At 45.7% G+C, this 14554-nt stretch overlaps 1 protein-coding gene across 1 annotated transcript; it reads right to left on the reverse strand.

The window, feature by feature from the left end:
- Positions 1–7736: 7736 nt before the first annotated feature.
- On the reverse strand, positions 7737–14264 carry LOC124653036 (protein SUPPRESSOR OF GENE SILENCING 3 homolog). The gene is made up of 6 exons (XM_047192089.1): positions 14153–14264; positions 11353–12143; positions 10384–10678; positions 8867–9111; positions 8481–8638; positions 7737–8295 (listed from the first exon to the last, which is right to left on the reverse strand). Exons 1-6 carry the CDS (start codon positions 14202–14204, stop codon positions 8076–8078), a joined length of 1761 nt encoding a protein of 586 aa, XP_047048045.1. The 5' UTR covers positions 14205–14264; the 3' UTR covers positions 7737–8075.
- Positions 14265–14554: the final 290 nt, after the last annotated feature.

Genomic DNA, 14554 nt, shown 5'->3' on the forward strand with positions numbered 1-14554 from the left:
CGTGTGATAGTCTTATACCCTTGATATTCGCTTCATCATATTCGTGCACTAGTTCGTCAATCCAAGTTGGTAAGCAATTCTAATTCACTTTGAAGCGGTAAGATTTACCTTTCTTATCAGGTTTGGAGTGAGTGGTGAGAGTGCCACCAAAGATTTTTGCACTAACCTACTAATCATGTCTTCTAGTGATTTTGATGTGATGCAGAAAAAGGAGGTTCCGATACGTGTGAGGTCTTATTGCAGCAACACCTTCTGGGAGCAAGATTTTGATAGGGAGCCTAGAGCGAGTTTGTTTCACTTCGACACGGGCATTGGTGATATACCTGTAGCTATTACCATTGATAATCGTTCTTGCATAAACCTGATTAGTATTGACGTTGTTGAAAAGTTGCGGTTGCCTACAACTCTAATTTGATGTCCATATATGTTAACTACTAATGATCATCATGTGCCAATTACTAAGGCTGCACTTGTTCCTATAACCATTTATGATCATATTGTACAAATTATTATGTGATGTGATTCCTAGAACACTAGATTTATGTCATATAATGTTGGGAAAATGTTGCTGTGATAATTTTAAGGTTGTGTTTGTTGGTTTTCGTATTGATCCTAATATCTTTTGGAATGGAAAAATATGTGGTTATACCATACACACATTAAGAAATTTCAGAAGATTAGGCATCGAGACATATGTCCTCATGTACACATGAACACAAAACCACAAGCTGATCATATAGTTGAAAAATCGAGAGTAGGAGTTGAGGAAACATGTGAGGTTTCTACTAACGTAACTATTTCTACTCATATTGTTGTTTCTTGTGATATGCAGGTTGCTTTAGAAGAAAGGGAGCCACTTGAGTTACAACCTGCATCACCAGAACGTGCATCATCATTTGGGAAAGATGTTCCAGTACCTACTACATCTGAGGAAGATGACATTTTTGATGGTACTGATTTGGGGCTGCATCCAACCAATGAGGTATTCGGGATTGATTTGGAGCTACAACCGGTACGTATGACTAAATGTTGTGAGTATACTCCTTTGTTGGTTCCTTCATTGGATTTGACTTGCACATATACTTCAAAACCATGTGATGACTTGCAAATTTTGAATTCTGACCATGTGGTATTAATTACTCATAACGAAGTACTTGCTAAAATACCACCTGATAAGTGTCTTATATCATGTTAAATGAACCTATGAGTATGCAATTTTCTATGGATAAGATTTCTGAAATTTCATATGTGAATTCTAGCACTTCTGCATGTTCTTTCATGTTTAGTCTTATTGGTGATTATAGCATGGATGAGAAATTTCTGGTAGATCACATATGCATTACTTGTGATATGATTGCTGAATTGCAACTTGCTGTTTGTGATCTTATATGGTATGTGATAAAATCTTTTTTATGTGGGATAGTACATAATTTTCATGATTGTATGAATATTGATTCTTTTATAGTTGATATACTATAGCTAACAGAAGTAATTTTACCGCTGTTGGATTGTTATAATGCTTTTGACATAGAATCAGATTTGTCATATTCTTGTGTTTGTCGCAACACATGTTGCATTTCAATGCTATTGCTTTATGCTTCACTTATATTTGCAAACTAAGTTGCATATTATACACTATGAGTTATGGTCATGATTTCATACCTATTTGTTCTAGATATCAGAGTCGCACAGTAGAAGCATGGTATTCATCATCTATATGTTTGAATATTTTGGATTGGTTTGACCTTATTCATAATAAATTTGATCATAGATCATATGTGAGGATATTGGATTTAATACTGAACAATAATGCTACATATATAATTGATCTTGATTGTGCTCATGATTATATGTGTTTCACTTATACATGCAAGATAAGTTGCAATCTGAATTATGGGACTATCACTTGTGTACACAACAATGAAACAACATGTTATATCTAGCGTACACGTTGTTCTTTTTGTTGCTTCCACTTTCAGCTTACCCAAAACCGAGGACGGTTTTTTCTGGAGAAAGGGAGGATGGTGAGGACATACCCATGAAATATGATGATTGTACATGCTTAAGCTGGAAAGAAATATTAAGTCTAGTTGAAGATTACTATAAGGTGAATTCTTTCCTGGTTGATAGTAATGCTTGGATTTATGAGAACGTTATACTACCTAAGTCTATGCACTTGTGTATGATTAGGTTCAACGGTGAAACAAGCATTGCACAGGAAGGAGAGGAACAACAAGAAGAGTTGGACGTGAAGACAACTCATGAACGTGCGAGGGAGGAGAGGGAGACATGCGCAACACAAGAGGAAGTCGAAATCAGTTCTGATTCGGTTCGGACACACAGAAGTTCCAAATTTGAAACGGACGTGGTTTCTTCATACCAACTCCGAATCTGGAAAATAAACACTTGTTGGAAAGATAATTTCATGTACTTTCCAATGGGTGGCCCTTACATACCGGTTCGTCACGTACTGGCCACGGTGATGGAAACAAGTCGACGGTCATTTCTGGCAGTTTTCAGATATAGGATTTTCAAGTAAGGAAAGTTAGAGATATGATAGATTTCGACCCCAATTGGACGTCTAGTAGCATTTATATATGCTTGTAAGTCGTGGCTTTTAGTTTTAGACCACGTTTAAAGATAAACCCTAGTGCATAGTTGTTTGCTACGCAAAACTACTGAATTCTATACTCTCCAATTCGTTCCGATCTGGAGTTTTATGCTACTGAAAGTTTGTGTGATATATTGTTCCATTGGGGATTAGAAGATTGCAATTTACCGCTTCGTGGTCGGTGGCTACGTGCGCAAGTGTGTGGAGTTGCGAATATCTTGCAGGTTTGAGAGTTGTTGCATTTGCGACAAGAATCAATCAAGAGAATCGTCAACGTAATACAAGTTATCATCCACCATATCATCGAGTTCATCATTGTGTTCATCACGATCCACCTCGCTTACTGAGAAGATCGGGCCACCTCTTATCAGGAGGGCGCACTAGGTTGCCGAGCTCAACATCGCCTAGGCCAACCATGAGGACGAGTGGCGCCGGGAGACCCAGCACAGGGAGAATCGCCACCGGGCACGCCGCCAGGAAGCAGCCATATGGGCTGAGCGGGCGGCGCTGGACGAGGACGACGTCGCCAGCGGGGAGGTGTAGACGTGTACGGCCGCGTAGTGTAGCGGCAGTTTATTTTCAGTTTATGCGAGCCTTTTTGTAAAACTGGTTGTCGGTTGCTAATGAACAATTTACTAGCACTTACATACCGGGCCCAACGGTCGATGGCTGGACACGCGCGTTGTCGATGCATCGGTTTCCCAAATTTGGGGCGCGGATGCGTCGGGGCCGATGGGCCGATCCATTTGCGTCGCCCCACTGAAGCGTGTGTGGCCAATCCGCCAATCCGCCAGTCCACGCGGACCAAAATGGACAGCCCAGGACAGGATGGATCGGCCCGCTGGGATGCTCTTAGACCCCAAGTTCGATACATGTATGCAGAATATTATTTCGGTGGAAGATCGTTCGAGGCGGTTGTGGATATTTCGTCGATATTAAGTCGGACTCACCTGGGGCTCTCCTTTCTCCCACCGCTCTCTCTCTCCGCCCCTTTCTGAGAGAGCCTCAGTCGCCCTCGACGCCTCTCCCCCTCCTCTCCGGCCGCTCTGCCGGCCGAAGACGACGGGGGAGAGGAGGTCGGCCTTCTCTGTACAGCAGTAGTAGTAGGGGTAGGTCCTCGTCAGAGTTAGATCTAGCCTTTACCCTTGTGGAGAATGGCGAGGTGCCAATGGGGATTTCATCGCTGAGGCTTCCGAGCTGCTTCTGGCGGCGGTTGATGGTGGTGCAGCTTCTCATGGTGCTCCTGTGGAAGGAGACGGAGGTGGGAGGAGGCACTGCATCTGATCCTCCGAAATAAAGCTCGTTTAGAGCTCTCCAGATCAAGGCGGCCAGATTGGATTTCTTCTTTTCTGGTCACCGAGGTGGTGGCCGAGAAGAGGAGCTTCGATCTGTTGCTGGACTTTGCAGATCTGCGGAGTTTCGGAGGTGGTGTTGTGATGATGAACTCAACCACGCAAGAGGTAACCTCGCCTCTGCGATCTTCTGCCGGAAAGGCGGCCTATCTTCAACCTCCGGTGCGGAGGCTCTTCTCTGAATCCGTCACTGGTGCTCAACGCATCTTCGACACCAAATGGTTCGTCCCCGGTGTCTTGGAGGCGTCCAGTGGATGCGGTTCCTCGTCGGAAGGAGGTGCTTTAGCAACCTTCCCTTATCCTCGGCGGAGACGCCTCGAGGACTCCGGCGATTTGTGGCAGAGATGCTCAGGGACTGGATTGCTTTTTATTTTTGTCTACTAGGGTGTTTTTTTGTAAAAGTGGAGGCCTTATCCTCAAATATTAGGTTCTTTAGGGCGAGTGACGAAAAGGACCTGCTTGTAATTTGTACCTGCCACGTATTACATGAAAGTTGTTCCTCTGGGGTCTTCTAGACCCCTCACTCTGCTCAAAAAAAAAGTCGGACTCCTTCTTCGTCTTTAGGAAGTGAAATCTAGAAATGCGTGATGTCACATTTCCAACAAATTACAAACAAGATGCCACTCCATGTTTAAAAGAATTCTCTATCTCAACAAAGAAACTAAAAGAAACCCCTAAAAACATGCCTACTTAACATTCCACCCGTAATTAAAAAAAGGGTGTGTCTATGTCTCAGTTGACTGAGATTTTATTAAGTCTCAGTCACCTCAGAAAAGTGCAACTGCAGTTCAAAGAAAAGTGCAACTCATTTCAGTTGCACATTTGTGGTAGAAAAGTGCAATTGCACTAAAAAAATATGCAACTCAAGCACTTTTTGTAAGTGACTTAGACTTAAAAAAATCTCAGTTGACTGAGACATAGCAAAACCGATAAAAAAACACCTCATATCGTGTTCCCCACCAGGCGACAATAGGCAGCTACTACCGGAGCCTTTCGATAGGAAGGAATGGAATCTTATCTTACACGAGAGGCCTCTTTCCAAGCCCTCCGTGCAATCTGAATAGGATTCGGAGTCTCCTGTACTGCCTTCATTCACTGCCAAGCTCTAGTAAATATCTGAGTGAGTAAGTTATGGATCGTGGGCTTTTCCATCTCCTGCTTACGGCAATATCTGCTTCTTTTTAGCTGAAGACAAGGGCCCCTCCTAGAAGGTATTTTTTTGTTGGTGGGAGCGCTTTGGCGCGAGAAGTGATGCTACCGCTCGAAGCTCTCCGGCCAACTCACGGCGCTGCTGTCGCCGCTTCGGCCGCGGTGGCCGGCCTCGCTTCCTAAGGCCACGGGGCTGGTTTTTTCTCTCCGTCTGGTGCCTCTCGAGGCCTGTAGGCAGGGATGGGGGTGGAAACCGGAGCTTGCAGCGAGCAGACATTGTGGCAGCTTCCCCGGACCTTGGTTGTGGCCGCAAATTTTCAACTTATATCGCCCGTCCAGGTGCTACCTCACCCTAATCAAGTAGGTTTTGCGAAACTCTCGCTTGATTTCCGCCTCGAGTAGCTCGATTCCCACCATCGCCAACTAGTTTGTTGCCCTCGCTGACGAGTTCCTCAAAGTGGCCAACAAGACTTCGGATACAGGAGCTCGACCACCTTAAGAAGCTCGTCTAGGAGCTCGAGTTCACCTTTAGTAGGGTAGGTTGTTGAGGTTCAGGAGGGGTCGTACCATAGGTATGTTGTGGGAGAAGAGACTCCCAGATCAAAGAACAGAGACAAGTACAATTTAACTGATAGAAAAACTAGTTGTAACCAGTTTTTGCGTTCCTGCATTGCTCCCGGCTTGCTTTCTTAAGGATCTATAGATGATCTATGCCAACTCTTCTCCAATTTCTCCTGTCAAGTAGTTGGCCTAGCTGCCCATACAGATGGATGTGTTGCTACTGTGGGTATGCTTTCTCCGACCACATAATTAGCTAGGCGTCTTAGGACATCTCCAACACATGGAGACTTAAATTGGCGCACGCGCGTCCCTTTGTGATCGTTTGGGCTGGACGGATAGCAAGCCGCATCCGTCGGGCCGTTTGAAGCACGTTGCGTCCAATGCGGCGACTCAAAAAAAAGGACTACGCGATTGTCTTTTTTGGGCGGCCCTGCACCATGGTAGGTCTCAATGGAACAGCAATGGCGGGTGGAAGAACGCGCAGGAAAGTTTCCATGAGCACCGAGGTTCCCGTGCGCAGGAAAGGGCACTAGGGCGCGCACTCGCGCCCAATTTTTCCGCCAAGGCCGTCGGCCATAAAAGCCGCAACGCGTGGCCTCGTAGATCTCACATGTCACAGCAGCCTCCGCCGCCCCACTCTCCCTCTACCTTCTCCGGCGCCCTCTCCTCCTCCATCACCATGCCGCGCAGCCTGCAGACCACGTGGGCGAAGCTCTCCCTCGCCGCCCGCGCTAGGTTCCCGCGGACGCCGGAGGAGGAGCGGCAGTACGCGCAATAGGTCGCCGATGACGAGGCGATCCGCGTTACGACCGATGGGGCGGCCAAGGGGGCAAAGGACGCGGAGAAGATGGAGGCGAACGGGGGTGGCTGGTACGAGGCTGCGGAGGAGGCGCCAGCGCCCGACCCCAGGAGGAACACGGCGCGGCTCGCGTTCCACCATGCCTCCGCGGAGGCGGTGGACGTCGTCCACCACCGCGAGATGGCGAAGCTCAACACCGCCATCGAGAAGCATCTCGCTGAGATGACGTACGAGAGCACGGAGCACGAGGCCTCCGTACGGGCCGGTCGCCGTTGTTTAGGCGACCTTATCGGGCGGAAAAATGAGCTCATCGCCCAGGTGGCTACCCGCCGCCTCCTCGAAATGCCCTCGCCCGAGCGATGTGCCCACAAGGCGGGTGAGGAGGAGCTCCGCCACGAGGCAGAGCTAGGCCGGCAGCAGCGTCAGCGTCGCCAGAAGGGGAACAAGGAGGCCCGGGATGCCGGCCTTGCCCGCCTTGAGGCACTGCAAGCTATGGAACGTGCCGCCGCGCGCGAGCGCGAGATGAGCAGCAAGCGCACCATCACGCTGGAGGAGGCCGAGCGCGCCCTCGCCCTCACTGTGAGGACGACAGGAGGAGGGCGGGCGAGGAGGAACGCCAGAGGAAGGCCGCCAGGGGCCATGGCCCATCTAGCTACTAGAAGCTGGAGTCGAATCCTCGCGCATAGGGAGGCTTCGGCGTCAAGTGAAATCCACGGCCGCGCCAGCAAGGCCGTGGCCCATCCAGCTGCTAGAAGCTCGAGTCGAATCCTCGTGCATAGGGAGGCTGTCGGCGTCGAGTAAAATCCACGGCCGCGCCGGCAAGTCTGGGTGGCTAGCCTAGGTAGTAGTATTAAGAAAACCAAGAGACGCGAACCAGGGAGAACAAGAGAGGCTAGCCTAGGTAGTAGTATTAAGAAAACCAAGAGACGCGAACCAGGGAGAACAAGAGAGGATGCGAGGGAGTCCTGGGTAGCTAGCCTAGGTAGTAGTATTAAGAAAACCAAAAGACGCGAACCGGGGAGAACAAGAGAGGACGCGAGAGGTCGGTGTCCGTGGCCAAGGAAACCTAGCTCAGCTTTGGGCCCGGCCATCCGTCCGGTTCCAGATGAGTCGGCCTGGCCTGTTGGAGATGGCCTTACTTCATCTCCGACGTAATTGTTTATTCTTTCTTTTCAGTTTCAGGACTGTATCTATGGAGACAAGCTCCCTCTGACAATGCCACCGGCCTAGGCGGAATTGCCACAACATTTGAAATTTCAAAAAGTTGACGTCACAATTCAGATAAGTTCTATTGCAATTCTAGAGTCGAGCATGATGACATGGTAATTAGGACATGTTCTAGAACGGACTACCATCCGATGCTTGCTATACCCCAAGCCAAGGCGAAGCAGGCGATCATTAGATGGGTAGCACGCACATGGTACTGATACTTAATACTCCTAGAGGTTCAGGTTTCTTCAGCATGACCATATAACACCCATGCATGTTCGGTCAGGTTCAGGTCCTAATCATGCACCGGATATGGTGTTCTTGGACATCTAGATGTCGTTGCAACCAAGGCAAATCTCAGGTATTGCTCTGAGCTGCAAATGTTCAGCGACCTTCAGGAGCTGGAGGCCTGGAAGGTGTCTGGCTTGTGTTTCTCCATCAGGCTTGTGAGAGCGGCATCAAACTCCTTCTCGAGCTCCAACTCCTTTGCCATGTACTCTTTCTTCAGCTGCACCTTCTTCTCCTCGTGGGCTTTTATCAGTTGATCTGTTTCAGATTCGAACTCCTGCACGTCCTTAACCTGGCAGTCTATGAAACGCTGTACCTGTTCCTTCCTGCACAGCATAACACGGGTTTAATGAGACACTGTTTTCACTATAACGAGGTTAGGTAGGAGAAGACAAGACATGGTCCAAAAAAGAATGAATTGACAAGTAAACTGTCGTTCTGGAGATCTTCCATTACCCAAAACAGACATTGCAACATTAGCTCCATAGAGAAAATCATCCAAAGTACTCACCTTAGCCTGCGATTTTCCGAAGTCCCAGAATCAACATCACACTGTCTAGCCTTCGCACGCTCCTCCTGCAGCAACCTCTCAAACTCACTCACCTTATCTTCTGTGGCCTGGTGAATGTTTTCTATCTGGTCGTGGAAGAATGTCTCCTGGGATTTCATCTGGAGAGTATAGAAACACAAGGTGAACAAAGGAGATGAACTCAAAACAAGAAAAATGGAAAAGGTTCTATGTTCAGAGAAAATCGAAACTTCAGCAAAATCTATTGCATGTTGAGCATGCAAATCTTGTTAGATCATTTGCATGCATTGTGTTTGGAAATAAAATATCCATTTCATTGTTCATATGTCTGTTCACAGACACTAGTGTAACCTTTAAGCAATCATTACCTCTTCCTCGTACTCAGAGTGCTTCTCTTTAGCTTTACGCCTTACAAAGATATTTTCTTCCATCGTCTCACGAAGTTTTTGAGTAACAGCTTCAAGGGTTTCTTCTACAACTTTCGAGCGCTTCTCTGTCTTGACCACCTTGTTCTTCAGATAGTTGAGCTGTTGGTTGTCCTCGCTCATTTGTTTCATCTGAGCGACTACCATCTCATTATGAGATCTCATCTCATATTTCAGGCGGCTTTTCCCTGAATATTATAATAAAGCATTTTCGTCAAAACTTAGTACAGTAGGCAATGTATCTGCTAAGAAAATCATGAAGTACTTAAGGTCCTGTGCAATAGAGCATTTTCCTACACTGGCACAAAATTCATACATTTTTTTAACCAAACAACCAGCCACCATAACTATCGGCCTTATTGAATTTATCAGGATATAAGACAACAAAGAACAAAAAGGAGACCCACAAAGAACATCCATTTTGGACCAAACTAGCAAATAATACGCTCATTATTACAAGTGCTATCATTAGTAAGTGCACACATACATGCTCACTAGTCACTAATATACAAAAAAAAAAACAAGGACCGCCTATAATGCTGCAATGCATAGAAGAGTTTTGCAATCTCCGAGCTTTGTGAAAAATGTTAGAAATAAAATATGGTTTGCCGCAAGGATGCAGAATCTATGCCTATGTTGAAAGTCAGAAATAAACAATTGAAGGATGCCATGGTAAATGAAAAAACTGAAACGCAAGGCATAGGCAGTCATCTGAGTGATAAACAAAGAGGGGCAGAGATCTATCTCTCCTTTTCTCCATAATGTCCAAGAACTCAATGTATGGACCCAGTGGCACTCAGTCAAGTACAAACAGAAGCATGTTTCTTTCTTACGAACAAAATTGGCTTCTTATTTTACTCCCTCCCTCCATAAGAACTAAAAATATGTCTCAACTTTGTCAAAATTTGCATGTACCTACACACTAAAACATGTATAGATACATGCATATTTTGACAAAGTTGAGATATCCTTTTATGGACAGAGGTAGTACTATAATGAAGAAAAAAAATCATGCTCTCAGAACAATCACAAGATGTAGAACCATAATTATATGCCAATAACAATAAGCAAAAGCACATGGGGGTATGAACTAAAACCACGTCACTGACAAGTAGGACCAGTATCACCTATTCTGTGTCAAATAGGCAAAAGTCCAAATCACCAAAATGTTCCTACACAAATAAGCGGACGCAAAGAAAGGAAATTATAATCAAAAGAACATCAGAAAACTAAACAGGCTGTGGTGCTGTGATCCAAATACACTTCGTTCTCATGAGGTCTGTATATCAACATATCAATGCAGGGGAAGAACCAAGATATGAAGCTTCACAAGTATATCATGTTGCATTCATACAAATCATCGCAAAGAATTTAGGCAAGAAAAGTTCATTACACCAGGTATTACCATATGAACAGAGGCCAAAGCATTAAATGTATGACCAGAAGTTAAACAAATATACCTTGGCAGTGTCTATTAAACGTCTCCATGTCTTCCTTTCTGGCTAAGAAACCATATAACTGCCTCTTCCCACCAGGTAAGAAAGGAACCCTGCGATTTTGCCAGGTGTCCCTGTCTGTTCTTTGGTCAACAAAGTGCTTATGCAGACGTTCAGCCTCCATATAGCCCACGGCAGAGCTTTCAAATATTAGCACACTCATGCCACGGTGCCCGCCTGGACCGTAAGCATGACGTGCTTTGTTTGCAGCATAATCACTGAAATATTCAAGAAGCTCTTGGTTGCCCATGCCTAACCACTAGATAGCATCAATGAATAGCGAGTCAGAATGCAAGAAAACATCATTGTAGATATCTTGAACAGTTGTCCTACATATACATTTTTATACAAATGCAACGTAGTACACATTTACAAACTTTCAACTGATTGACCAATGTATTTAGTAACTATACCAACGTAGTAATTATTTACAAACTTTCAACTGATTCACGAACTATACCTAGTCAACACAGTAGTAAAATATTATATTTATTTATATTACATTATCGCACGAGTGCCAGCAAATAATAATAAAGAATAGTTATATCAGGTTGTCCTCTGAATACCAAGTATTTTAAACCTTCCCAGACAGGTATGAATCAAATGCCAGAAAGATAGATCAGAAAAGCACGAGAATATAAAAGTCACGTTCTTTACTTTTGCTAATATTACATGAGTTTATACATTAGAAAAGAAGCAGCACACAGGAATGAAGTTGTGATTATAATTCAGGGTAAACAGAAATCGAGGTGTACCAAGTACACCTCACATTAAGCATCATCTAGAAGGGAGGAAACATTACGGCCTACCACCATAGCAATATGTAAAGCAACATCAACTGCCAGTCTACAACGTACTTGAAGATACATGTGCTAAATAGAATGCATACCATGTGTTGCTCTTGGCAGAGCTAAAGATAGAAAAGAAAATCACCTTATCATCGTCATCTTTTTCCAGTAAGGTGTTCATTACAATCACCATTGGTGGCCATACTATCTCACGGTCAGTGCTTTCTCGCAATCCTTTCCATTTCCCAAATTGTTCGCCAGATGGTACCACTGAAGATCCCCTGCGAAGCATGTCCTCTTCCAGCAATGCAGCCAATTCCCTGTGGAGCTTAACCCTCTTAGAACCCTTTGTTCTAGCATGTGTCACCAAAGATGGCAGCCCTTTGAACCAGTCAATTGCCCCAGGTCCATTTTTGCACGCCGGACAATGCCACTGCCTAGTATGCTCATGTACCTGGTCCAAAGTTAAGGAATCGATGACTTCAAAAAAACCTTTGAACCACTTGTTCATTTTTCGAGTCTCAAAACTCTTCTCACTGGCATCAGAATCATAGTCATCACTCATATCATCATCATCATCATCATCGCCGTCATCATCTGATGAATCCTCAACTTCAGGATCATCCTTCTCAGGGTCAAAACCAGATGAAGCAACATCATCCTTGCTGCTTTCAGAACCAGATGGGCGGGCCCTGGATGCCCACTGCCAACCATTAGTCAGAGGTGGAGTCACAACTGGGTTTGGTGCTTGAAAAGGTCTACGATCAGAAGGTTGAGCCCAACTATTTCCTGAAGGACGCGAAGATCCATTGCCATTCCAAGGTTGTCGTGCTGTAGAAGGTGGAGCATTTGAGGATGAATTCCATGGTGCCCATTGTCCCCTCCCAGCTGCTTGCCCTGGTTTCTTCTTCTTCCCAATAGTCTCCCAACCTCCCCCTGGATACAGGACAGGATTGTGTATGATTAGATAGAGCGATATAAACATATATTTACAGGTACCATGACAAAAAAATTGAAAAAATCTGCAGAACAGAATAAGGGTAATGAACTGTTAATCAGAGACTTAAGATGGGAAGAAGGTACTGGAATTAAGTTGTGGACTTGCAGACATAAAATGTTGGAAACATTCATTAGAGTAGTAATTCTATAGCTTCAAAACTTTTAGCAGTAGCAAATGCGTCAACCAAAAGCTAATGAATGGTTACAAATGTTGAGTTACACATGTAGCAGTGTAGCACATTACTAAGGTTGTATTTGGCTGGAAGCCAAAGTTAAGTTTGGCGATTTTTACAAAATTAAGCTAGTGTCCAGTCTCCAACCATGGGTTAGGCCGGTGAAGCTTTTTCTTGGCTGGATCCCACGATCAAAGAGAGCGATTCCCTTAGACACAATTATCACAACTTGGCAATTTAGACAAATTGTTTGATCAGTTTTGGTATGCATAGGTTATGAAGCAAATATACACCAAGCGGTAACTGGTAAGACATGATCATGATACAGGATTCAAGTGCACATGTTGGCACATGCAACATGGCAGTGGCCGATGCAGGGAGCCCTGTTATTGACAACTGCAGGCATTGCGATCAACAGTCCCCCATCGGCTACCTTAAAAAAATTGTCCAGTCTTAGCCTCACTGCTGGTGATGCAACAACATGTGTTGGAACCCATATAACTCTGCATAACACCCTAGTGCTATGCCACCTTACCTCACTTCATGTTGACATTGGCTACAGATTAGAAGGTTAGTTGCTGAGTTGTTGGTAAGCATGATGTGCTCTTGTACGTGTATTTAGACAAGTGAGTGGATTCTAGCACCGCAGTGCATTATAGCATATCTTTCCCATCTGCACTAAGCAGACCGGTTGTTTGCCAAGAACAGGTAAAAACAAGAACTAACCTATGGGTTAGTGATTTAGAACATGTTCGGGCTGCACAAATCTTGTATGTAAAACTCAAGAAGAGCCCAACTATCTATATGACATGCATTTGAAAGGCAATTGAGCAATATAAAAGAAATGGTCCCAAGGGGGTTACTATAACATCAGTTGCAGGATCCTTAATACACCAGAGGGGTCAACAACCAGTCAAAATATTGAACCACAGCGTTAGGCCCTCTTCAAATGGAAGACAATGTTGGGAACAAAAAAAAAGTATAATGATGTTCAACCAAAAGAGATGAAAAACAGGCCCCTTAAAGCAGATTTGATAATTTCCGGTCCTCCCAGTACTACAATGTAAACATTAAACCAAACAATTCCAGGGCATTTGAATTAAAATTAGACGAAAGAAGAACAAACAACTATAAGTAACGGACGGCCTTATGGTGAACCATGTCAGTGCGCTCCAGGCAAGTTCAGAAGATATGAAAAGCAGATAAAAACATGTCCTAGTGCGTTATTATTAACACACAAAAAAAAATGGGGCCAGTTTTCAACAGAAACACAGAATGGGTGGATGAACCCTGTAACTAACATAGATGACCACAGAGCGAATTAAAAAAAAACACAAATATCACCACCTGAGAAACCCCAGTAAATATCCGTCTATAATTGTAATTTTGTATACTTTGGAAGATCCGGTTCGTGTGAAGCCGACGGAGCTAATTGAACCCCACCAAAACCTAATAATCGTTTGTACGGAAAGGAACACTCCAGGCAGATGGAACGAACTGGCGAAGCAACCTAGATCCCCAAACCACGCGTCGCACCATTAAACCCCTCCTACTCACCCCTCGACCTGGCCGAGCGGAATACAGATCACCGGACGGAACAATCGATTCCCCCCACCCGCCGAATCGCCCCGCGCCGCGCAGATCCCATGGTAGGACCACGGACCCACACCCGACGATACGGGTAAACCCTCGACCGACCCCCTCCCGGGAGCCGCCATTGCAGAAATGCGCCCGTCTACGAACCGCGGTAAGGGACTGGGAGGGGGAGCTCACCGGAGCTGTCGCCGTTGCCGGGAGGCCCGCCGCCGCGGCGATCGCCGGACATCGCGGGCGAGGGTTTTCTTCAGGCGTCCTCTCCGCTGTGTGGGGTTTAGGCAAGTCCGGGGGAGAGGTGACGCTAAGGAGCTGCGGATCTCTGGGAGACGGGCGTGGCTATATAACGGGCTAGCCGGGTGAGCGGGCGGTACCGTCACCCGTGTGGTGCGCGCACCGCGCCCGCACGGAATGCTCGTTTTCCACACCCAACAGATGTACCCTGTGGCTTACAGGTGGGGACAGGAACGTGGGGCCCGAGGTTCAGTTGGCGCTGTGGAGATCGGCTACTCCGAGTCCTACCTTCTGGAGAACGAGTCAACTGCTGAGACCAGATAGGGGCCCCACGAGGCAGTGTCCGTA

This window comes from Lolium rigidum, chromosome 5 (genome assembly GCF_022539505.1).
Source record: "Lolium rigidum isolate FL_2022 chromosome 5, APGP_CSIRO_Lrig_0.1, whole genome shotgun sequence".
NCBI classification, from domain to species: domain Eukaryota; kingdom Viridiplantae; phylum Streptophyta; class Magnoliopsida; order Poales; family Poaceae; genus Lolium; species Lolium rigidum.